The following is a 25,424-nucleotide window of genomic DNA, read 5'->3' as shown; positions in this document are numbered from 1 at the left end:
TGATACGTGCAGACTACTTTTTCCTTAGTGCAAATCGATCATTTGAGAGTTGTAGTTGATTTGTGAATATCATCCATTTCCGATGTGACGAACATCTTTTTAAATGTTGTCAGCGCTTTGTGAAAACCGTCTATTCAATTGTGCGAATATATTTATATTCCCCATATTTTAACCAGCAGTAGAGTAGAGGCAGAATGTCCTCCATTGAATTCGTGATTTGAAACTTACCCAGTGACAAATTGGACGTAGGTATTTTTGTAAACCCAGATTGTTGTTTTAAAAAATATGATGTGTGATTATTTAATTTAAATATCTGATGGGATACTTGAATAAAATTTAATAATCATATATCATTTTAAATCAATATAGACTCAAATACTGAATTTTCTGAAAACATGTGTCGGTTAGATCTTTTTTTTTTGCGGAAATACGTCCAATTTAGATGCTGTTTCTTTAATAAGTATTAAAAAAGTGAAAATTTACATTTGTATACATGTGAGCTATCAAATTCTTTTAAATTAGAAAAAGAACTTTTTTTATTTATTTGAACAGTGTTAAAGGTTTTGATTCACTCGTTATGTGTTTTACATTGAAAGCAATAATAAAGGAGAATAAAATAAATGAAACATTTAATAAATAAATTGTTTAATAAATTTTCTGTTTCTTTTTTAATATAAATAGTTTATTTTACAGTTATTATAATAATTTAAGATATTGGCATCAAATTTAAGTATACCAAATATAATGTTGGTAATATATTATTATTAAATAATATTCTTAAAACCTTACTTACAGTATTTTAACAACTTTCTTAATTATTTCAATTACATAATTAGGCCTATTATTATAAACGTATAAATGTATACTTATACAAGAAGAAGATTTGAAATAGTTTGTCCTATGATTTAAGAGCGATATTTACATAGTGATTGTATAATAACATAATTGTCGTTCCAGTTTATTATAGCATTATTAGAAATCAATATAATATTCAGTATTACCCACTATTGGTACACTATAATAATAAGAGATGTCGCAGTTACTATTGTCGATAAAGCACACTCTATAGTCTACAATCTAAACTACTACTTTCTGTGAAACGCCATTTAAAACGTACAGTAAATAATATATGTGAACATAGTAAGATTTTGGTATTACAAGTCAACAATGTTAAGTGATTTTGTCTCTTCAAATGCCAATATCACCCAAGCAGCTCGATTTTAAATATTAATATTTTTATAGTGGGAATGTATGGGAAAAAGGGAAATAATTTAGATTTTTTTTGTGAAAACAAGTTATCAAAAAAATCCAAAGATAACATATTTTACCTATAACAATTAACCATTAAATGCATGATCTAGGTAAATATTACTTTTCTAATCGATCACATTTATTAGTATTGTACATGTGTATAAAAACTATAAATATTTTGGCAGTTCACTTTGTCCTCTGCAAAAGATTGTATATTTTTTAATATAATTTCATTAATATAATAAAATATAAAAAAAAACAATAACAGTTTGTCGTTGAAATGTAATGCCATGCAATTAAGGATTAAAAGAAAGAGAGAAACTCTGTAGAAAAACAATATTTTATTTACTTCGGGTAAAAATAATCGCGACGGTTATACCAAATATTGTTGATTTATAAAATTAACTTCTTCCAGGTATATTATGAAACCTTTTTGTATGAACTTCCTCCTTCAGTAATTATAGAGGTTTCAGAGAAATTCACGGCCTCATGCAATCAAGTATCCAGTCCACATAATATGCTACTCTAGTGTAGACGCTGGGTTGTCCGGCAACACCACACCTATCTGGACCGACGCTGACAATTCCAAATTGAACCATACCTAAACGTGTCGAGATTATATTGGCGGGGTATTGGAGGGGTCCTCCTGAATCACTATTGCAAGAGTCGTTCGCGCCATGTCCTCCAGCACATATATTCTTTTCACTGATTTTAATTGGAAGACTGAAAGAAAGGTGACATGCTATTAAAATTGGTTCCTTGACAAAACAGAACAGTGACAAAATCGAACAGCCAGGGGGAAAAGTGAAATCATCAAATAACTGTTCATTATGTATAATATACATTTTTTACAAGACCGTTATTTTAAAAAATAATACATATTTTTAGTCAGCGATTATTATTAGCCAATGCTCATACAGGTCACCTTGAAGTTGTAAAGAAAAATTATGAGACCCTTAGTGCAAGAACGCAGTGGTCGGCGGGCGGTGGCGTCTAGCGAAACTCAAACGTATAACCGTGTGTGAAATGTTTGTAGACAATGTCTTTTTTGGGGCATATCACACACGGTTATACGTTTGAATTTCGCAAGACGCCGCCGCGCCGTTGCCCGCCCGTCACTGTGGCCAAGGGCTTAGTGATCGACTGGCAATTAATAGGTGTGCATTATTATCAAAATCAAACAGATAAATTGGGGTGTTGACACCGAATGGCCAACATGCAGTGATTGCATTATATTTTTTTATTTTCTATTATTAAAAAAATTATATTATCAAAAAATATATATTTCGTTAATAAACTTAAGTTTTATAAGTATTTAATTCATAAATGGATTCCACAAACATGAATGTTTTATTTTTCCTCAGACTGTTCTATTTTGTCATGACGTTCTGTTTTGTCACGTTCTGTTTTATCCTGTTACCATTAAAATTAAATCAAAAAAAATCATGCAGTCATAATTTCTATTACTTTGTTACTGTCAATTCATGGTGGAAGTGCATTGTATTGTTGTTTTTATTTAATAAAACGCATTTTTTTTGTAGTACTTATTCCACTTTTAATCAATAGATAAGGACCGGTTTCGTCCGCCTCAGAGGGACATTTTCAACTTGTCCCTCTATGTTGAAAATGTCCCTCTGAGGCGGACGAAACCGGTCCTAATCTATTGATTAAAAGTGGAAGAAGTACTACAATAAAAATTCGTTTTATTAAATAAAAACAAGAATGCAGTCATAATACAGAGATTTTGTTGATAATTTGAGAAATTGGAGATATTGGATAATATTAATATGTGTATGTAGGTACTATAAATAAAATGATAAATATAACAAGTTTCAACAGCCTTTCACATTTTTAATCGGTCACCTAATTAATCATATTGTGGATGTCCTGTGGTGGTCTTGAACTAAAGTTATAAATCCGTTGGATTATCCAAAATTTTGGTAAAGATTTCCATTTGATAAACACTCAAACATGTGTTAGATAAATTTAATTCAAACTCACAAAATAGAATAAACAATATTAAACATAGTATACGAGTATAACCCTCTAGAGCAGTAGTTCTTAACCTTGTTGGAGGTACTGACCCCCACCAGTTTCATATGCGCATTCACCGAACCATTCTTAATTGGAAAAATAAAATAATATTTTTTTCAAATTCAAAACATAGGTATATATTTTACTGGTGCACAAAATGAACCGTGCATCAACATCACTGTGTTCAAATAACAAAACCATCTAAACATGATTTTCACACAAAAACAAAAATATAATAATGAATATTTACTGCAAATCAGTGTAACTTCTGCTGTTGCCTTTCAGAGACCAGTTCAGAAATGCGCGGCTTCACCTTGGCAAGTGCCACTCTCATGTCATTTTCGCAACAAAGTCTATTCGTTTTCTTCGTTTTTATGTCCAGCATCCTCGAAAAGGATTGCTCGCAAAGATATGTTGTAACAAACGGTATGAGAATCCTCAGAGCTTTCTTAGCAATAGCAGGGTGCGTTACCATTTGTTGACACCAAAACGTTGAGAGCGTTGTTGTTCTGAAGAGTTGCTCTTGAACCTGGCTCTGCTGAATTTTAATGATTTCATCGAGGTATTCATCATTGACATCTGTTGTCTCGTTGTCTCTCTGTTGTCACACTAAACGTGAACGGCTGTCTCACCCATGCTGGATATGACTCTTTTGTAGGGAAGTATCATATGAGTCGGGTGTGTGTCTTGACCTCCGCCGAACCCCTGAGACTGACTCACCAAACCTTTGGGGTTTGATCAAATCCAAGTGAAGAACCACTGCTCTACAGTCTACCGTTAAATAGATGACAGTATAATACGGTCTCCAATGTTATTGGATTCAATATGACCATTATTTAAATTTTCATAGCCGATTTTGGTAAAATTCATAAATTATTCAACCTAACCTAACGTAGGCACCTTAATCTAACCTAACCTAACAAATAATCCAGTATATCGGCTGTTTTCAAAATTTGTTTGCCGCTCGCTTCCTGTAAACTGACAAGATCCGTGTTTTATTTAGACATGAATTCTACCTCAGTACTATACGACCCAAAGAGGTTGTACGGTCTTTAATATACGACCATCAATGACATTATTAATGGACAACGCACTCAATACAGTAGCTAGCAATTAAATTAACGCACAGCGACATTTGCACATGTATAGGTAGACGTCACGCAATTTCCATTATGCGATACCACGCATCGGGAATTTATAGCAATATCACCTTTATTGTATATGTTCATTTGAGCGAACCCGTTCGAACCGAACCATTCGGCAGACCCGACAAAAAGCGTCGGGAATTTATAGCAATATCACCTTTATTGTAATGGCGTAAGAACAGATTATCCCATTCGGCAGACCCGACAAAAAAGTGAGTGTCATTTTTATTCCCAGATGTCCATATTAATGTCATTGACGACCATATATTTTCGATACAATGTCTTACTGCCCTTTCCCAATGATGTTTGTAATTATTGAATGGGCTTACTTGCGATAAAGAAGACCGCAGTAGTTATTGTATATAACAGGAACAAATGCGCGTTGGTATATTGGTGAATTATAATCTGTTACTAAGTTCAATCCCCAGCCAGAAACAATTGCAGTTTTGTTTTCGAGATACTCAAGATTCAGTTCAGATGAGTTGTTTAATATTGGTAGACAAATAGGACCAAGAGCTGTAAGTAAAAGTTATAATTTGTTTATTTGTTGAATATTTTTTTAACATATAGTGAACATTACAAATTATTAATTCAAGACGTTCACACCATGAAATTTAGAAACAAAGAAATATTATTATATAAAAATTATTAAATAGTAAAAAAGTGTAAATACAAAATATATACTTATACAAACTGCCATTATGCATGGGTTTTATAGACTATGAGAAGGCGTTCGATTTGATAAGGAATCCCTGGGCGCTACATAAATATTTTCAATAATATATACAGTAGCGCAACAGCATCTGTCAATCTCCATAAACCATCGCGCAGATTTCCTATCAGCAAAGGAGTCCGACAACATGATACAATCTCACTTAAACTATTTACAGTTACCCTTGAAGACTTATTCAGGCAACTTGACTGGAATGACAAAGGGATCCACATAAATGGAGAATACCTGAGTCATCTGCGCTTTGCCGATGACATAGTGATTTTCTCGCAAGACTCAGAAGACCTCCAAAGCAGAATGCAAAAAGAGATCCTCATCAATGGCATTGAGCTCGAACAGGTGAAAAGCTACATCTATCTGGGACAAGTGTCTATAGATGGATGTATATTTGATGAAATTTTTCGCAGAGTAAAGCTAGGCTGGAGTGCTTTTGGCCGCCTGAATAATGTCTTCAAAAGTGACCTTCCACTGTGCCTAAAGCGCAAAGTGTTCAACCAGTGTGTGCTTCCCGTGATCAAATATGCGTGTGAAACATGGACCCTAAGTAAAAGAGAGATCCAGAAACTTAGAGTAGCACAACGTGGTATGGAGAGGTGCATGCTGGGCATAACGCGATAGGACAAAAAGAGAAATGAGTGGATAAGGAAACAGACAAGGGTTTGCGATGTAATAGAGTTTATTAAAAGCCTTAAATGGAGATGGGCTATACATGTAGCTCGAAGAAGAGACAATCGTTGGACAAATCTAGTCATCCAGTGGTATTCAAGAAGTACAAAACGTCTGAAAGGTAGACCTAGAGGCCGCTGGATCAATGAAATGATAAATTTCTGCGGAAGTACGTGGCAACACAATTCACAGGACCGAGAGAAGTGGAAGTAGCTTGAAGAGGCCTTCATCCAGCAGTGGATAGATTCAGGCTGATGAAGATGATGATACAGTACTCTCTCAGATGATGATGAGATAAATTAGATACAAGGAAGTACACAGAATGAGATGATCAGACCCTATTTTAAGAATTTATAAAACAATGCCCACCTATACTCATCCTCACGCAGGTGGAATATGTCAATATCCGAAGTGATTTAGTTGAACAGTGTTATTGCCCTTCCAATTGGCATTATCAATGGCAGGTTACTTCTGCACCTTAGGAGAACAACTGATGCTCCCAATTTCTAAGATAGTTATCAGGGGGACACAGGTTAATACTACCAAGAATGGCAGAGTTCTCATTTTCACCGCGTATAAGTCGGAAAAAATACGTGGCCAAATATAAATATCGTCTTTAAATTCGTAAGTTCTAAAAAATTTAGCTGTGGCTGCACAATTGACATTGACAGTTCTATGGAAACGTCTGGTGGCAGCACCAAATTTCACTTTTGTCGTGTTTGAAAAAAAATATTTTATTTACCAAAAAAATGGATCAATTTATTAAATAGACAAGTCCATCTACTAAAAGACATTTGAACATTTTAGTACATAATTATCTATTTATTTAAAAATAATGCAAATGGAATTCCTCAATATTCCTTTTTTCCAATGCAACTACAACTAACTTCGACCAATCTTTTTCAACCGTGGTATTATTAAAATGGTTTTTTAGTACTTGATCAATACTCATTTCCAATAACGCATATTTAACGTTAGCCCAGTTAATTAAATTAAATACTGAAAACGATGCGGCCACCAGGGCCGCACATGATAACCACTGGTCTAGAGTTTGGGCTACAGTACGTAAGCATACCTAAGAAGAAGCTAGTTGGATAAAGCCACGGATAGTATCCATACAACTTCAAGTAAAGGAGTCTCAAAAATTTCTTTTGAACTCGCTCCACCATAAGGTCGTATTTCAACTGATGCGGGCCTCACGCCTTTCTCGATAAAAAGATACCCAAGTTTTGGGATAATTTTGATACCTCCACGTTTCTACGTGCATGGAGGACCCCTTTAGGGTGAAGTACGAGCAAAGATATGGATGCCACATTCATGGTTCTTATAGTCCGCCAAGCCAAAGTCCTTCTATCGTTGCTGTATGAATACATTGATTTGTATTAATTAACTATAAATGTTGTTTCTTTTGGACTCAATTCTTTGAAATCGCTGTAACTTTCAACTATCTGGCAAAAAGGTGACTTGGACGACCCTTAAGGTAAAACCCATGCAAAGGCCAAGCATTCTGCTGCGGGCAAGAATGATAGAGAGGGGTGGACGTTCAGGGCTAGATTGAAAGGGACAGCGATAAAGCCAAAAAAGGAGACCTGGCCGCGGCACGCGGTAGGTGTCCAGGCTGGCGGGGCAGTAAGCCCGAGCCTCCGACTCACTACGGACTTTGTGTCCCGCTGAAAATTAGCTTCGCGAATAATATAATTTGTTGATTGTGTACCTACCTTTTAAAAACGATTTCTGTATCGACAGGAATGATCAAGTAAGCCCGAGTCTCCGATACGCGACGGACTTCGTGCCCGTTGATTCTTAAATTTTAATTGACACAGCCTACGGCGCCCATCATTAATAAATTTAGGGCTATTGAAAAATTATAAGCCGTGTAAAACTTAATATTGTGCATTGTGTTGTGTATGTAACTTTTTGTGAACCCTAATTAATAATAAAAACTGTTGACCTTTGCGTCGGTTAATTGGTGCGTTCATCATTTTTATCACCCCGACGTCCTATATTTACCCCAACTGTCAAGACCTACCGTACACTGAACGTGCTCTACCCAAACACAAAACCCAGCTTCAATTGACCGCCCTAAACAATTTCAATCACTGAGCTAGTCGAAAATCTGGAAGCTGGTCGTGTGACTCCCACGAACCGACCGACGGCACGCTACCAGGGCGTCATCGACGCCCGGTCGACCGGTGAGCTGAGTGCGGAGGTCAGATCGGGCTGTGCGGCCCCGACTCCCCTCCCTACCTGGACTTCCGGGGTGTCAATATTATAGTACTTATATGTGTAATAATATGTTTTAAATATTTTATAAAAGTTTCCCGGCACGGCCTGAAAAGAGCAAAGAGGACTGAGCCACATTACCTCTTTGCCAGGAGAATGGCACATGTTTTAGACATGGATTATTGTATATAGGTATTGTCAAAATATTGTATAAGATATAAAAAAAATATAGTTAGCTAATTTGACACCGATGCCATTATTGGGTGTCTAAAAATATAAAAGTGCTTTTTTATATCAGACTTTGTATGAAATTTAGAAATCATAATAGTTCTTTTTTTGTTCCATTTTCCAAATATGTTTACGGTCCATCTTTATACAAGATTTTTGACAACATCTTTGATTATATAAACGTACCGTCAGAGAATGTTATTTTACTTGCCAGTCTAATAAGACCGATATCATTTTGTCTCGTCATGGGATCGTAGTCCGCGTGAACGAAAGATTCTTCAATGAGATACTCCATGTATTTAGGAAGACAGTCCGTAATCTTGAAAAACGATTGACAATCCGTTTCTGTCTGAAGATTAAAATCTCCAACTCGCACTCTGGTGACATACATCCCATCGCTCAGGTTGGTGAGGCAGTGGGCAGCCGTCAGGATGTACCTTTCACTTATGATGGTACCACCGCAGCCGAACTTTTTTTGGTCATCTAGATCATAATGATAAAAATGTGTTAATAAGGCATCCATAAAGTTTTCATATTAGTATTTCTAATAACGGATGCATTGATATACTACTAGATGAGGAGTTCCCATACAAGTGTCATTTTAACTATGTACCACAAAAGAAGATATTATGAATATCGTCTTATAATATTTCCTTAAAGGTATAATGCGTTAAGACCGTTAACATGGATTTCCGAATTTCACACTTATTGCCTTGGCTGTAAAACTAAATTTGCATTCTTGGAAAAGTGACCCTAAGGGTTCTGCAACCCAAAGCTTGCAAGCTACCAAAAATTCATGTCTGAGCGGACAGAGCAAGTCGTCATGCGCTGACTATTAGTTAGAGTAAGATGCAAGCTAGATCGGGCTTACTCTTAATTATTGCCAGGTCGTTTTCGAGACAAATATTAAGTGAGCTTATATCGAGTTTAGTCCGCTGATATTAAAACAGTTAGTTTTAACACTGGCCGAGTCGCTGAATATCGGGCGTCATTTTAAGAAGCATATTATGATTCATCCAGTAGTATATCAATGAACGGATGTCAATTTAAAATCCGTTTCATTGATTTGTATGCATGTATATCAGGGGTGGACAACCTGGTCCCTACCGCCCATTAGTGGGCAATCCAGCTTTCATGAAGGGCGTTAGGGGGTTTAAAAACAAAAAGTGAGCCAGATATCCAGTATTTAGAGCTAAGCCACACGGGCACTACGTACGCTTTGCGTCGAGAAACCGCTGTATTCCGACTACGAGTGGAAGTGAGAACGCACCGCGTACTCACTCCCACTCGCAGTCTGAATACAGCGGTCTCGCGACGCAGCCCGTACACAGCACACTATAAATAAAATGATTAGCAAGTTGTTTTATAAAGATTTATTCTGCCAAACTTAGTGAAAGTATTTGGGAAGTCTTTCTTTCTTCGACCATGTCCGATCCTAATAGGATCATATGGGCCTCCACAGAGTAGAGGTTTGTATTAACAGATTTTGTTTTTACGAGAAATGGATGTCAGCCACTTGCTCAACCTATAAGGTCCATACCCTGACCCACCTTGTAAGAATTACCACAGAAGCTGGACCTCTTGTTATTGGATCTATGTACGTGGAGCCAAACGCTGACATTGCCCCAACATTGGGAAAACTCACACTGCTTGGAGATGTTTCAATCCTCATAGGGAGTGACCTAAACGCAAAAAATGTGTGGTGGAGGAGCGCGAAGACCGATAGAAGGGGCGAAGAAGTCGCAGATTTCCTTTCAGAACTCAATCTGAACATTCTCAATGAAGGAAATCGACCCACCTTCGAAACCTATCGTGACAACCGTCACGTCACAAGCGTTATAGACATGACATTCTGCTCTTCAAGTTTTCTGGACACCGTTCACAGGTGGAGAGTAGAATCAAATGATAACCAACTCAGCGACCATAATCCTATTTCTTTCGAAATTTCCACAAAGATTTGGAATCCCACAGATCCGAAAACTGCCCTTTATAATACAAAAAAAGCGAACTGGGAAAAATTTTCGAAAAATATTAAAAATAAACTGAGGGAAATTAACGCTTCTGAAAACTATTTTTCTGAAGTGAGCAACTCGCTTGTGTTGGAAAAGAAAATAAACACATTGATGGACATCTTGGGAGAATCGTGCAAAGCAAGTATACCAATCAGGAAACCTTTCAAAAGACAGCCCTGTCCTTGGTGGAACGCTGAACTCGATAAGCTCAAGAAAGAAGCAATCAAATGTAAACACAGACTTCAGAATTCAGGAAGACTCCGAAGAGAGACCATAACGCTTCCGTAATATCTTGAAGCGAAACAAACTTATAAAGATGCAATTGCGAAAACCAAAATCGAGTCTTGGAAAAATTACTGCGCATCACAGACAAGAGAAACCGCTTGGTCTGCAATTCACAGAGTTTTGGTAAACCGAAGAAAGACTACTCCACCAGCGACGCTCAAAGATGGCGACGAGTATTTAGCTTCGGCTGAAGAATCTGCTCAGCGGCTATTGGAGAAGTTTTTCCCGGACGACACCATACAAAATGAAACCAACGAACAGATTAACATCAGACGTATGGCGGAAATTCTACCCTACACCCCAAACGACCCGATATTCACTGAAGAAGAGATCGATGATATAGTATCAAACATAAGTCCACATAAGGCACCCGGAGAAGATCACTTCACCGCCGACATTTGCCTTCATTTCTTCAACGTGGATAGGTCATTAGTATTGGGTATGTATAACGCATGTCTTAGAGTGAGCCACTTTCCAGCTCAATGGAAAATAGCGAGGGTTGTTGTCATTCCCAAGCCGGGAAAAGACGACCTTCAAGACATCAAGTCCTACAGACCGATCGGCCTCATTTCAGTATTTGGAAAAGTACTGGAAAAGCTGATGATAAATCGGATAAACTGGCATTTTCATCGAACAGGTAAGTTGAGTCACAAGCAATATGGTTTTACGCCCCAGAAATCAACAGAAGACGCTCTGAACGCTTCAGTCAACGAAATCAGGACTGCGCTGCAAGACAAAAAGATGATCATAGCAATCTCGCTCGACATCAGAGGAGCCTTTGATAATGCTTGGTGGCCATTTCTAATGTGCCAGCTGAGAAGCAAGAAGTGCCCTCGGAACTTGTTTACGCTAGTGAAGAGCTATCATCAACAAAGGAAAGTCATACTGTCACATTTTGATGCCACGCTCCAGAAGGTTACGACCAAAGGATGCGTTCAGGGATCATCTTGCGGACCGAGCTTTTGGAATTACATCTTAGATGATGTACTTCAGGAGGACTTGGGCCCTGGAGCTGAACTGAGAGCATTTGCGGATGACCTGCTATTGATTGCTACAGCCAACAATACGACAGAGCTTGAAAATATGACTGACAAGGCGTTGAAAATTATCACATCATGGGGCTCAAAAGCCAAACTACACTTTGCAGAAGACAAAACCAACGCGATGTTCATTACCAGGAAAAAGGACCGACAACCAAACATTTACATGAACGGAGTTCAACTAAAATACGTGGATCACTTTAAGGTTCTCGGTCTCACCATAGATAGCCACCTTAACTGGTCCAAACACGTCGACAACATTTGTAAAAAGGCCGCAAGCATCACGAACAAATTGATCAGAGCCGCCAAACCCACATGGGGTGCGTCGCCGGGGGTTATGCAGCAAATATATTTAGGTGCTGTCGAGCCTCTGATAACGTACGCTTCCAGCGTGTGGGCGGACGCGGTAAAGAAAAAAGTCAACCGTAAGAAACTGAACTCCATTCAAAGACAAATTGCCATCAGATCTTGCAAAGGATACAGAACGATCTCTCTAGTTTCTGCTCAGGTCTTGAACGGCTTCATGCCACTTGACCTGAGGATCAAGCAGCTTGCAGAATCATATGAGGTAAAGAAGACTCTCACCCTGCAGGACTTGCCGCAAGACAGAGTCTACTAGGGAACCGGAGACTTTTTCTCACTCCCTCATCCCTCGGAACGCAACCGGATTGACCATGGATACTATGACCAGACTCTGCCTGAGGCAACACAGAATGAGCTGAGAATCTTCACTGATGGCAGTCTCTTGAACGGCAAAGTGGGTGCAGCATTTGTACCTTACGATGGCGTGAGAGAGTTGCCGTCGAGAAAGATCAAACTCGACGATATCTGCTCAGTGTTTCAGGCGGAACTTCTGGCGATCCGAGAAGCTTTGAGCTACGTTCTGAAGAAATCACCAAACAGATGGAAACAAATAACGATCTTGACAGACTGCAAATCAGGCGTCCATGCAATAACGGACCGAAATTCGGTCAATCCTATTGTCATGGACATTAAAACTGATATCCAGGAACTACGATGCAGAAAACAGAACGTGCACATCGGCTGGATAAGGAGTCACTGCGGAATCCTAGGAAATGAAAAAGCGGACGAAAAGGCTCGAGAGGCTACTCATAAAAAGACGGCCCCAGATTTTGCCAAGTTTCCGCTTAGTTTTGCCAAAAGGAAAATAAAAAGCAGGACTCTTCAACTCTGGAATGATCGATATTTGAAAGAAACGACAGGAAATATTACTAAAATGTTTTTCCCAACAATTTTCCATGCTTTTGATTTCAGGAGAATGCAGGAAGTTGGCTTTGAACTCACACAATTCCTCACGGGTCACGGTGGGTTCATGAGCTACCTGCATCGATTTAAGCTCTCCGAGATCGACAGCTGCCCGTGTGATGATATGACCCCTCAAGATGTCCCTCATCTTTTTATGCATTGCCCCATTTTCAGCTTCCAAAGACAGCAGCTGGAGGCGCGATGCAGGAGTCTTGATGAGGACCTATGCGACATCGGATCCGTGATAGTTCACAAGGAACTCTCACGAAAGGTAGTATCATACATGATCAAAATAGTGCAGGATATTGGCAAAATAAACGAAGCCAGGACACAAAATGCCGAACACTCTTCAAGTGAAACGGAAGGCCTGGTGATTTCTGTCAACAGTCCGTCTTCTCCTGAAGAGTTTTCTGTGGTTTCCTCTTCACAAGAGCAAATGCGGAGAAGTTCCTGTTAAGACCCACAGTAGTATATCCCTCCTGATCCCAACACTATATAGTAGAAAAAAAAGACTAATAAATAAAGAAAACTCCAATTGAAGATCTACAAACCTTGTACATAATAAGCAAGGTCAATAATAAATGCAACTCCCATATAAAAAAAAAAAAAAATACCCTGACCCACACACAAATTGAAAAACAATATATTATGTATTTGCCAGACCCAGGATTCGAACCTGGGACCCACGGCATGATAGTCCAACGCTTATGCCGCGCGGCCACCGTGGGCGACAAAAATTTGGGAAGTACCTAAGTATTATTATCTGTTCAACCAAATCGTTTCGGATGTTGATATATTCCATCTACGTGAGGATGAGTATAGGTGGACGTTATTTTATAAATTCTTAAAATAGGGTCTGCTTAACTCATCCGGTGTACTTCCTTGTACCTATCTAATTTTTTGTATTTACACATTTATACTGTAGAATCTCTTTTATTATGTACCTAATATTGTTTTAATAATATTTCGTTGTTTCTCAATGTCATGTTGTGAACGTCTTAAACTTATAATTTGTAATGTCCACAATATGTAAAATAAATGAATTGAATTGAATTGAACTTACTGTAACTCTGTTTTATAAATTTTATAAAGTAAAGTTACTTCCCTACTACTTTATAAATCACCATTACTGTGGAACTGGTGAGCGGTTAGAAAATTTTACTACTAACAGAGATACAAAAGGGGGCGGTAGATATAATTAGGTTGACTACCCCTGATGCATACCATAATATTATTGTTGTTGGAAAATTTTCTTTCGCACAAATATGTCAAAGTAAACCAACCCCCTTAGAACTGCTGATTATAGACAATAATAATTGAAAATTAATTACATAACTTGAAAAAACCTCAGATACACCCACAAGAAAAAATCATATTTGAAAAAAATACGAAACTCGACGGGACTCAAATGGTTTATTAAAAAAATTGTTAGAAAGTTCAAGTAGACGTTATAACTAAAATATTTGGCGAGGGCCGGGCGTCGGTTAGTAATTAAGGTAATTAATAATCCTTGATTGAATACACAAAAACCGATATTCAATAATAACGCAATTTGATAAGCATTTCATGCATGACCTACTAGTTTCAATTGTCGTAATTAGATAGGAGGCTCTTATCATAATTGGTTATTGTACAGATTGGCGCGACACCAATGGTTATACGGGTTCAAATCCCGTCGAGTTTCGTACTACTTTGAAATATTATTATTTCTAGTCGGTATATTATTATCTGAAGTGTTTTCAAGTTATGTAATGGTTTATTAATAATAATAATAAAGTTTGGTCGAAGAAGTCAATGTCACTGATTAGGATTAGTCTTCATGTTGATGTCATTAGGATGTGATGTTTCATGATGCTGTGTATCGTGCGATTAGCTTATTTGATGGCACCATACAGGTTGATTTATTTTTTATTAACTATGTCATGTTTATGGACGTGTTAAATAGGTTAAATTTATAAGTGTATTTATCATTTTACTTTAATATCTACATAAGCACATACTTTCTTGTTATATTGGTTGTTATTTGTAATAAAGTCATTTTTATAATTTGTATTTATTATGTATTATTTACGCATTGGCCAATCGCTGTAATACCATAATACTCTTTCCTAAATAAATAATCTGATATAGAAAAAATAATATTGGGATAATTGGCTTACTTTGAGTATTGTAATCGATGAGTGCCTTCCACGGATACTGATGCATGTCTAATGAATTCGATAATCCTCTATCTTCAGCCATTTCTCCGCAATTCTTCGAAAGAAGATTAAAATTTGGATGTGCTAGCACGTAGGGTATGCGAAAATCAGTCTCCGTAAACGTAGTGTCAGGATCAAACCTTTGCCCGATGGACTCTAGGATTATTGGTGGACAGCATACCTGTAACCAAATTTAAATAAACTTGACAACTAAAATAAATCAAAACAGGGTGAAACATAACTTTTTAACTTTCTATAGCAAGTACAGAGCATAACCATAGAAAAAATTCATCGACGTCTTGTTTGGTCACTTACCCACCGATACCAAATCTATACCTGAAATTAATGCCTGAATCTGATGGCTGATGATAATGATTTGTTGATATTGGTTTAAAGAGTTTACATCAACTGGTAGAAAAGGTTAATGAGGTTAGTAATTCTTATGGTTTAAAAATGAACCTCAAGAAAACAAAACTATTACTAGTATCAAAAACAGCGGCACCAGACACCAACACAAATTTTGTCATTAACAACGAACCAATCGAACATGTGACCCATTATAAATATTTAGGTACATGGGTCAATGAGAAATGGGACCAGTCTCAGGAAATAAAAACTAGAATTGAGATCGCAAGGAGCGCCTTTCTCAAAATGAGACGCCTCCTTAGCAATTGAGATCTTAACCTAGGTCTGAGACTGCGTAATGGTACGTTGTTATGTGCTCTCAATTCTTTTCTATGGTATGGAAGTATGGACGCTAAACCAATAGATGTCACGGATACTTGAAGCTTTCGAGATGTGGCTGTATAGACGCATCCTCAAAATTCCTTGGACTGACCGGGTGACAAATGTTGAAGTTCTCAATCGAATGGGGAAGGACCGAGAAGTTCTACGTAGTATCAAAACCAAGAAACTACAATACCTCAGCCACATTATGAGAGGACAAAAATACAGCATTCCCCAACTTGTCATTCAAGGAAAGATCAATGGGAAGCGTAGCAGAGGACGGCGCCGCATTTTGTGGCTTAAGAACCTCCGTGATTGGTGCGAGTGCAGCTCCACCGAACTGTTCCGGGTAGCAGACGACAAAGACAAGATCGCCTTGATGGTGGCCGACCTCCGCTAGGGGATGGCACAATAAGAAGAAGATATTGGTTGGATCAACGTCCTTTACATCAAAATTTTTGCCAACGATAATAAATTGATCTATCGACAATATGCTTAAAAAATCAAAAAATATTCCGATTAATCTAACTTGGTGCACCAAAGAATAATAAATGGTTCTAATTGTAGTTTTCTCTAAATAGGATGTTGGCTAATTTTACCTTTGGTTGTGTGCCATTGAACCCACAGTGATCTTGTTTTAGTTTTTCTCTAATATCATTAGTCATCGGATTGCCTCCATTCATTGCTAGGGCGGCCATAGGGCCACAGTTTGTCAGCTCAATACAGGTTCCAGGTCGGTTATCTGATGTCATGCAGTAATCACCTGCCGCAAGATTTGCATCTGAAAAAATATTATATTAAACTTTTTTTAATAATCGTGGCAAGAGAAACATCAAACAAAAGAAAAAGGGAAGCAAGGTAAAAGATTAGAAAGCCATTTGAGGAATACCTTGGAGAGACTAAGACCCGTTTCACACGGGGTACCTGTACACATAACTGAATGGGCGCGTTCAGACGTGGACACACGAGTGTCGCGTTCATTTTTATATGTAAATGCGGAATCTCGCGACGCCGGTGGCGCCACATAGGTGTCCCGTGTGAAACGGGTCAAAGTCGATGTAAATGCCTGAACGAAACCGGCACGTGTGTGCGACAGAAAAAAGTTGTCGAAATCACCAGTGAGAAAGATATTAATTAGAATGAGGTGAAATAAACTGTAATGTAAGCCAAAGTTTCACAGCCTTTAAACCATTTTATTAGAATTATTTGGCTAACCGATGGCCAGCATAATAATATGGTGTGTTTTGATTAACCTTGTTGTTTGCCTAAAAATAAAGAAATCGTTAAATTACATATAAACACGATTAACTGTATATACTGTAACTAAACTTAGTAACTAACCAACGCTATTATAATGCTTTAATACCTATAATATTAGATCCTTAACCTTCCCTTTACGAGGTTACCATTGGAGATTGATAATGTTCAGCGCTCGAAATGGAAAATTTTACGAACCGGAGCGCTCAATACTTTGCCGAAAATATGAACATAGTTATCTGATAAAATTGTATGTAGGTATACTTTATAAAAAACAAGTTTGTTAGATTTTTTATTATATGGCTTATCTAGCTCAGAGCATCTATTCTATACACAAGGCTGCTATTGGCGGCTATCAAGGGTAGTTTATCATATTTATATATTGAGGTATTATAATTGTTACAATAAGTTAGCCGTCTAAGTTGCCAAAACTGTCTATCTCGCTTTAAAAGTTAACACAGCCAAAAGAGTTGATTTTAAAACATAACACCTTTTGCAGTTCTGACGGTTAACTTATTGTTACAATTAACCTCCTTAATACATAAATATGATAAACAACCCTCGATAGCCGTCGATAGCAGCCTTGTGTATAGAATAGATGCGTAAATGGTTAAATATTTTTTTCCATGAGACGAAGCGATAATTTTGGGGATTTCATGAACCGGAACGGCGCTCCGGTACGCTCCGGTCCATTTCGACCCCTGATAATGTTACAATAGGTAACTGCTAAATATCTATTTTGGCAACATATATATCTAAGTCAAGTCATCATTATTTTTTTTTATCTATAAAACGATCAAAAAGGCATCAAAACCTAATTATAATCATATGACTATTTCTATACATTCTTAAAGCCTAAAATTCATAATACTACTTGATCTCATGGCTTATTTTCATAATTTTTTCTCACAATTGAGCATGTCTCCCTTTATCATTGCCCACTGAAGAAGGAAGCCGATACATTACACACTGGTCCTACTTTTCGCCCCTCGTGTTCACTTGTCGGAGTATTCTTAGTTTCAAATTTCTTGGAGACCTTGGAGTTCATCTGATTTAGTGGTTATGTGTTATTAATAATTGGAAGTGACGATCAAAGTAAGTAAACTTCTTCTGTGTATAATAATATCATAATACACTAGGACGTTTGTCAATGTGACAGTCGATTCTAAACGACAATAACTAATAACTTATTTATACCCTTCAGTCATTATAGAATACCAAACTCTGCTTGCAAGTTCGTTATCAATAAATAGTATGGCAGTGGACCACTCGTTGCTTGTGCAAAGAGTTATGCTCAGACTTTATTAATCTAAAGATGGCGGTGTCTATATGCAATTTGCATTGACAGGTAAATTAATGTTTTGAATATCTATCAATTATAATATGTATTTACTGGATAATGCTAGCGACTTTGAAAATAATAACATTTTAATTAGATGCTATATTAATGATTCTAAGAATAGCGGAAACCTGAAGATGACGAAGTGCATATTAAATGAAATATTTTGCAGTTTAATAGGCTGGGTAACCCAAGCGACATTATCAGTAATGGTAAGGTTAAATATACAAACCATGAATGTAATTATAATACAGACAATTAATTCTCACTGAGCCCACGATGGCCGCGCGGCTTAAGCGTCGAATTCTGGGTCTGACAAGTACACATATTATTGTTTTTCAATGTCGGAGAATGGACCTAATAGGTTGAGCAAGTGACTGACATCCATTTCTCGTAAAAAAAAATTCTGTTAATACAAACCTACACTATGCGGAGGCCCATGAATCATATCATATTACGATCCTATTAAGATCGGACATGGTCGAGAAAGAAAAGATTTAAAACAGTTCAAATGAAATCAGTATATTTATTCATTTTGTAATACTTACATTGATTTTATTTCCGTATTTCACATAGATAACATCGCATGCTATCAGTAGTCGATGATTCAATTCAAGAATTCTTTAGCCAAAAAAAGAATTGATTAATAGCGTTTACGTGGTAGACCTACACTATACTGGTTTTGAAAGAAAATTATATTTGTTAAATCTACTTTAAATGAGTCATTTACGGTCGACTATAACTACTTCAGGGATTACCTTAAGGCACCGCCATCTTTAGATTAATAAAGCCTGAGCATAACTCTTTGCATATCCAACGAGTGGTCCACTTTTTAGCTGTCAAAATCAGATCTCAGCCTCGTGTTCACTTGTCGGACTATTCTTAGTTTCAGATTTCTTGGAGACCTTGGAGTTCATCTGATTTAGTCGTTATGTGTTATTAATAATTGGAAGTGACGATCAAAGTAAGTAAACTTCTTCTGTGTATAATAATATCATAATACACTAGGATGTTTGTCAATGTGTCAGTCGATTCTAAACGACAATAACTAATAACTTATTTATACCCTTCAGTTATTATAGAATACCAAACTCTGCTTGCAAGTTTGTTATCAATAAATAGTATGGCGGTGGACCACTCGTTGCTTGTGCAAAAAATTATGCTCAGACTTTATTAATCTTAAGATGGCGGTGTCTATATGCAATTTGCATTGACAGGTAAATGAATGTTTTGAAAATTATATTTGTTAAATCTACTTTAAATGAGTCATTTACGGTCGACTATAACTACTTCAGGGATTACCTTAAGGCACCGCCATCTTTAGATTAATAAAGCCTGAGCATAACTCTTTGCATAGCCAACGAGTGGTCCACTTTTCAGCTGTCAAAATCAAATCTCAGATTGCTTGACATCTTGATTCGCCCTTTATCGTTTCAATATAAACTATTAAAAAAATCTCAAATCAAATATATTAACTATCAGTGTTAATTATAAATAATATACATTCCTGTTATTCATCAGCTGTCAAAGTCAGACTAGTCCTTCACACAAAAACCGGTGGTTATATCGATTTCCAAAAAATATGTAGCATTGATCTATGCATTACATTTGTAGAAAGTGTGTTAATGCTAGTGTATTATTTATCATGTATCATCTCCAGTGGCGCACCCAGGATATAATATTGGGGGGGGCCCAAGGAGGAGAATGTAAATTAGTCCCATAGGCTCTTTTTCTTCTTCACAGCCTAATTTCTCGTTTATCGGTCTTTTGTCTATTGCACTCGGTGTACCTACACCATGGTCCTAACATCCTGAAACGGGCCCTCAGGCTAGGATATTTGGCGGCCCCCCTACCTACCGCTAAGATTAAAGTCAGTGTGAAACACTAAATTAACGTTTTCCCAATTGTGTTTTAGTTCAAATTAAGGGTACTTATACGGTGAATTATTGGCGGTTTTTAATACATCTACTTTAATAATGGAGCTGTCGAGTGTCGACACATAATAATCAGAAAACATATTGCACAATTATATAAGTAATTGAAAATGGTCATGGCCATGAAGAATAATAGCGCCGCAGGCGACTTTTTTTACTATTAAAGTTAATTTATGATGTGTGTTTATCTCACTTATCTGGTCAACCCGACACGCCGGGCCCCCCATAACCCGGGCCTCCAGGCTAGAGCCCTGTCAGCCCTCCCAAGCTATGACCTACACCACTACGGAATTCGGGTGGAATCCGGGTGGTTTTTTTACAGTTCCATTAGGGGTTGGGTTTCTAAAAAAACCCGACATTTGTATTTCGAAATTTTCTGTTAGAAATTAAAATCTATTTGTCTAAGCCCAAAGGTATAGTTTATTGGCTTTCAATTACAATGTTTAAAACGGGGGTTTGTTAAAGTTTGGTAAAAGTTTAAAATGTTTTAAAATGGGGGTGCCAGGGCCCCTTGCCCCCCCCCCTGGGTGCGCCACTGACTGTTGGTCACTAAAGACTAAAATTTTTGGGGAGGTGAGCCTTGAATTTTTATTTTCTAATTTCGGGGGCCCGTGGTATGAAAAAGTTTGAGAAGCACTGGTCTAGACTCAAGAGCTACAATATGTATGCCAAATTCCACCGAAAAAAATGTTCTTTTGATTTACACCACCGCCGACTGTGGTGGTTTTAGTCGTTCTTTTCGCCGAATTTTTATTGTCGATTTTTTAATATTGAGGTTCCAAAATATTAATTGACAATGGACAAAAAAAAGTATTATTGTATTTAACTTATACACAAACCTCTTCAACACAATACAGCCTAATTTCTCGTTTATCGGTCTTTTGTCTATTGTACTCGGTGTACACCAGTCCGGAATTCGAGTGGACACCGAGAATTTTTTGACAGTTCCATTAGGAATTGGGTTTCTAAACAACCCCGACATTTTCGAAATTTTTGTGCTAGAAATTAAAATCTAAGAAATTTTTCTATAAATGTGCTGGTGAATTACATTCTGATAATTTTTATTTTGGGGGGTGCCAGGGCCCCCTGGCCCACCCCCTGGGTGCGCCACTGATCATCTCTATAAGTGAACATGAGAGATGCGTCAGTATGAACACTCTATAGAATAATGATAAGCAATGACAGGTCATCCATAGACAACAACGGGAGGGGCGGAAAAAGTAGAACCAGTCGTTGTGAATGTATCGTATATTCTACTTGGGTCGGCAATGCTTAAACTCAATTTCAGACAAAAATACATTTCCGACAATGCATTAATTTGTACTTAAAATATTTATTTTTGTAATATTTTATGGTACCTAGTGGATGTGGTCATCATACACCGGAGGGATTGTGGTCAGAGTGATAAAGGTCATTTAACGATCGCAATTAATTTTGATAAACTTGTTTTTTCGGTTAAAATTACTTTTCACGCATGATTCATACTTGATCAAATATAGTTAACATAATAGATTGGTCAGGGGCGTGCCAATCGGGGGTATAATAGTGCGAAACACCCGATCGTCAAGGGTGGATGCAGAGGCGGTAAAAATTAGAAAAAACACATTTTCTAATAATTTTATTAACACATTATAATATACTTATACATACATAATTTGAGAACACCTTAGATATACCTGCTAGAAAGATATTTTTTGAAAAAAATACGACGCCCGACGGTACTTGAACCCGCAACCACTGGGTTTCCGCCAATCTATAACGGACATCCTAATTAATTACGACGAATTTAACTACTACCTTATTCTCACATGAAATGCTTAACAAATTGCGTTGATTTGCGTTAAATTCGTCGTAATTAAATAGGATGCCAGTGCCCTAATTGGTAAAGCACATTGGCGGAAATCCAGTATATTATCTATTATGTATATTCAAAATATAGAATGTCGTATTCTCAAATCTTGTGAATTAATGGTTTATTATATAATTTTATTATACTAAAATAATATAAAAGTTTCAACGGGATGGATCAGTGTCCAAGCACAATATCGTGTGTCTTGAATTTGTTTCAATGATAGTAAAAATATTTAAATCTATTACATTTTTTTTTATTTATATTGTGCTTCTGTGCTCCATTGACACACATCATTCTTTTCTAGTCGCTTTACGTTATAATTCATGATTTTATATAAGTTAAATGTCGTATTTTTTAATTTAATTACTTAAATATTTTGGTCGTAAATAAAATAAATATTTTAACTTTTTTTTCCGTTTTCATATTTTCACAAAAAAAAAGATTTAAAGAGGGCAGTAATTTTGGAGCAGCATCACCAAACAGACAGAAGTCCCGAGATTGATACTCTTTCTCTACCAGGACTACTCTAGTGAGAACTTTCTTTAATAAAACGTTTAGTCGTGTTGATGCCTATCTCAGAGAACAAATACTAGAGGTACGACATTGTCTGGCTGTATAGAGTAGATGTCTCTATATATAATATGATTAAATTACTATTAAGATGAACTATGCTATTTTTATTATTATCACTATTTAGGTCAGCCAACACGATCAATCACAGAGAATAAGTATAATTGTAATATAGAATAAAATAATATATGTGAAGGTCCCTATAATAGACAGACACATAAGGCATAAGCGGACAATTCGATTATACTGACTATTATAATATGAGGAGGCTAAAATTATGTACCTACTCCAAACAATGATAAATTCGAATAGATATAAATATTCGACCGATCAGTTTATTTTAAATATTATATTATTTTATTAATACTATCGACTGAAGGTACTTGATGGATTTTTTTACTTACACTTCAACTATTCATGATTTGTTTATTATATTTTTTGTGACCTTTGACTTGATAGGTAGGTAATGGAGGTTTTACCTACTTTATTGTATTGATATATTATATAAGCTAGAGTAAAGAGTGTTCGTTGGCACTGTGTGTTTACCTTTGGTGAGTGTACACGGCGCCTGAAGATGCCGAAAGGCGAAACCCTGGTCTTAAAAACGACGTAAATGGAATAGTACAGAGTTTGAGAGCATTAGAATTATATTATTTGTAAAAAAACTTTCTCAATATCATTTTATAAATAATCGCTAACTATCTACATACAAAATATCTGAGACTATTATTGATATATTATTATGATAAATTAATTTCATATTATTTTCATGAATACTTAGTTTCTTACAATATTATATTGTTTATTATGAATTGAATAATATAATGATTTACGTCCACGTGAAAATTGCATTAAGTGGTTTTATTATGGTCAATTCTTATGTTTATTTATTTGTTATGTTGATGTTGAAAAAAGGTAAAATTTATAATTGTCAAATATCGAGTCTCTGTCACTGCAAGAAAGGCGGTATCTGTTATCACGATTTATCCACATTTTTTGAAGCTAAGAAGTTAAGATACTAAAATGCGTTTTTAATTGTTAAAATTGTTAAAAAAATATCTAATTTATACAGCATTAAATAGGTACATAATAGTTTTCAAATGACAATTTTATCTAATCATCGTCAATACAAAATTATAGTTTTTTAAGACTCGTAAACGAACATAACAAAACAACATAAAAATGTATTTTATTCAAATAAGAATATCGTACCGAAGATATCCCCGTTAAAACCGAATAGCAACATATTTAAATAAGGCGAATAATGGTGTGTTTAACAAAACCCACAATGGAGTACATTGCATTAGGTAATAACTTTCATTTCAATATGCATTTTTTGGAAAACAGTTTTATATTAGTCGCCGTATTTTACGCGAATTTTCGACAACAACAATCTGATAAAAGGAGAAACACAATTCAATTAATAATTCTGGATGTAGTTTTGAAAAATAATCAGTCAAGTACCACATAAAATACATTATTTTGTAGACCATCGAGAGCTCTCTTTGAGAAACCATATTATATTATTATACTTTTTTATGTTTCATCACCTATGACCTCTGATAAAAGAAATGTGTATTTACGCTGACAAAAATAATATAATTAAGTAACGTACAGACACTACATGTATTGCAATCAAATAATATAAATAATTAAAAAATAAAAAGAACTTCTTATATACAACGTTTTTAAATTTTCTGTTGAATTGTTATGCTCAATATGCTCAAACTTGTACTTGATATGAAGTAAATAAAAAAACAAACAAACAAACAAATATAGAATATTGAAATGTAATTTTGACATTTCATTTTGATTTCCATAGTAACGCACGTATACATTAATAATTTAGTTGCTAGGACCACCCCCTTAGCAACCAATAATAGTCTTTTACTTTTTACGGATTTTTCTAAAATAACTTTCCATACAAAAAAAATTAACTGAAAATGAATTCAATTCTGCTTAAAGATGGCTAATGAATGCATTGGTATAGTGTTGTGATATATTCTAAAAGTTTCAAATGTCTAGCTAGTCGGGAAGTTAGTTAAAAATCGATTGCAAGATTTGTACTGGACAAACAACCACCGGACAAACAATAATACTAGCTAATAAAAACGTTGTAATAAATAAGTTATTTCTTACCCCCTTCACAAATACTGACGTACATAATTAATGCAAGAATAGTCCAATAAAATACACTTGTATTTAAATTCACCGCCATTTTATGTAATATTTATAATAAACCACAATAATTATTATTAGTTTGTTTGTTTCTAAGAATAAATAACTTCAAACTTGAGTTTAAAAGATTTAAAATTTTTTAATTAAGTAAGTATTGTAAATACTACTAAGTAATTAAAACAACACGCTACGCTGAATATTTCAATCACACTGTCAATTATTTTTCAACGTTCGCCAAACTAACATACGGAAGAGTCCGAATGTGTTTCATAATGTTGATATTTCTTTTGGGAAGAAGATAAATCACTCATCATTGGGCTTCATTGGAAAAAAAAATATTTATAGATTTTATGTGATTTTGTAAATAAGTATAATATTACAAATGTCATCATCAACGTTAATGTAGATTTTTGACAGCCTCAGCTGCTTTATAGAAATTATATCTTTATTCCATTCATCTTCGAATCGCCGCGAACGATTCCGTGGGCGA

General features: G+C 36.0%; 1 protein-coding gene across 1 annotated transcript; it reads right to left on the bottom strand.

Moving 5' to 3' along the window:
• Positions 1–1,572: 1,572 nt before the first annotated feature.
• On the bottom strand, positions 1,573–25,146 carry LOC147071555 (CLIP domain-containing serine protease HP8-like). Its single transcript, XM_085948310.1, has 6 exons — positions 24,896–25,146; positions 16,404–16,585; positions 15,040–15,259; positions 8,464–8,760; positions 4,760–4,946; positions 1,573–1,974 (listed from the first exon to the last, which is right to left on the bottom strand). Exons 1-6 carry the CDS (start codon positions 24,972–24,974, stop codon positions 1,731–1,733), a joined length of 1,209 nt encoding a protein of 402 aa, XP_085804436.1. The 5' UTR covers positions 24,975–25,146; the 3' UTR covers positions 1,573–1,730.
• Positions 25,147–25,424: the final 278 nt, after the last annotated feature.

This window comes from Rhyacophila brunnea, unplaced genomic scaffold, assembly GCF_057557595.1.
Source record: "Rhyacophila brunnea isolate RB1 unplaced genomic scaffold, BYU_Rbru_1.0 scaffold_20, whole genome shotgun sequence".
NCBI lineage: Eukaryota > Metazoa > Arthropoda > Insecta > Trichoptera > Rhyacophilidae > Rhyacophila > Rhyacophila brunnea.
Note: the sequence above shows the minus strand (reverse complement) of the source record. Positions and strands in the feature narration are given on the sequence as shown.

Excerpts from the sequence above, each read along its gene's own strand:
- LOC147071555 (XM_085948310.1), bottom strand. The coding sequence starts at position 24,974 with ATGGCGGTGAATTTAAATACAAGTGTATTTTATTGGACTATTCTTGCA. Across the intron at positions 4,947-8,463 it reads TAAAATAACATTCTCTGACG|CTCTTGGTCCTATTTGTCTA; the intron begins GTACGTTTATAT and ends TTTTACTTACAG. Across the intron at positions 1,975-4,759 it reads TGCGGTCTTCTTTATCGCAA|TCTTCCAATTAAAATCAGTG; the intron begins GTAAGCCCATTC and ends CCTTTCTTTCAG.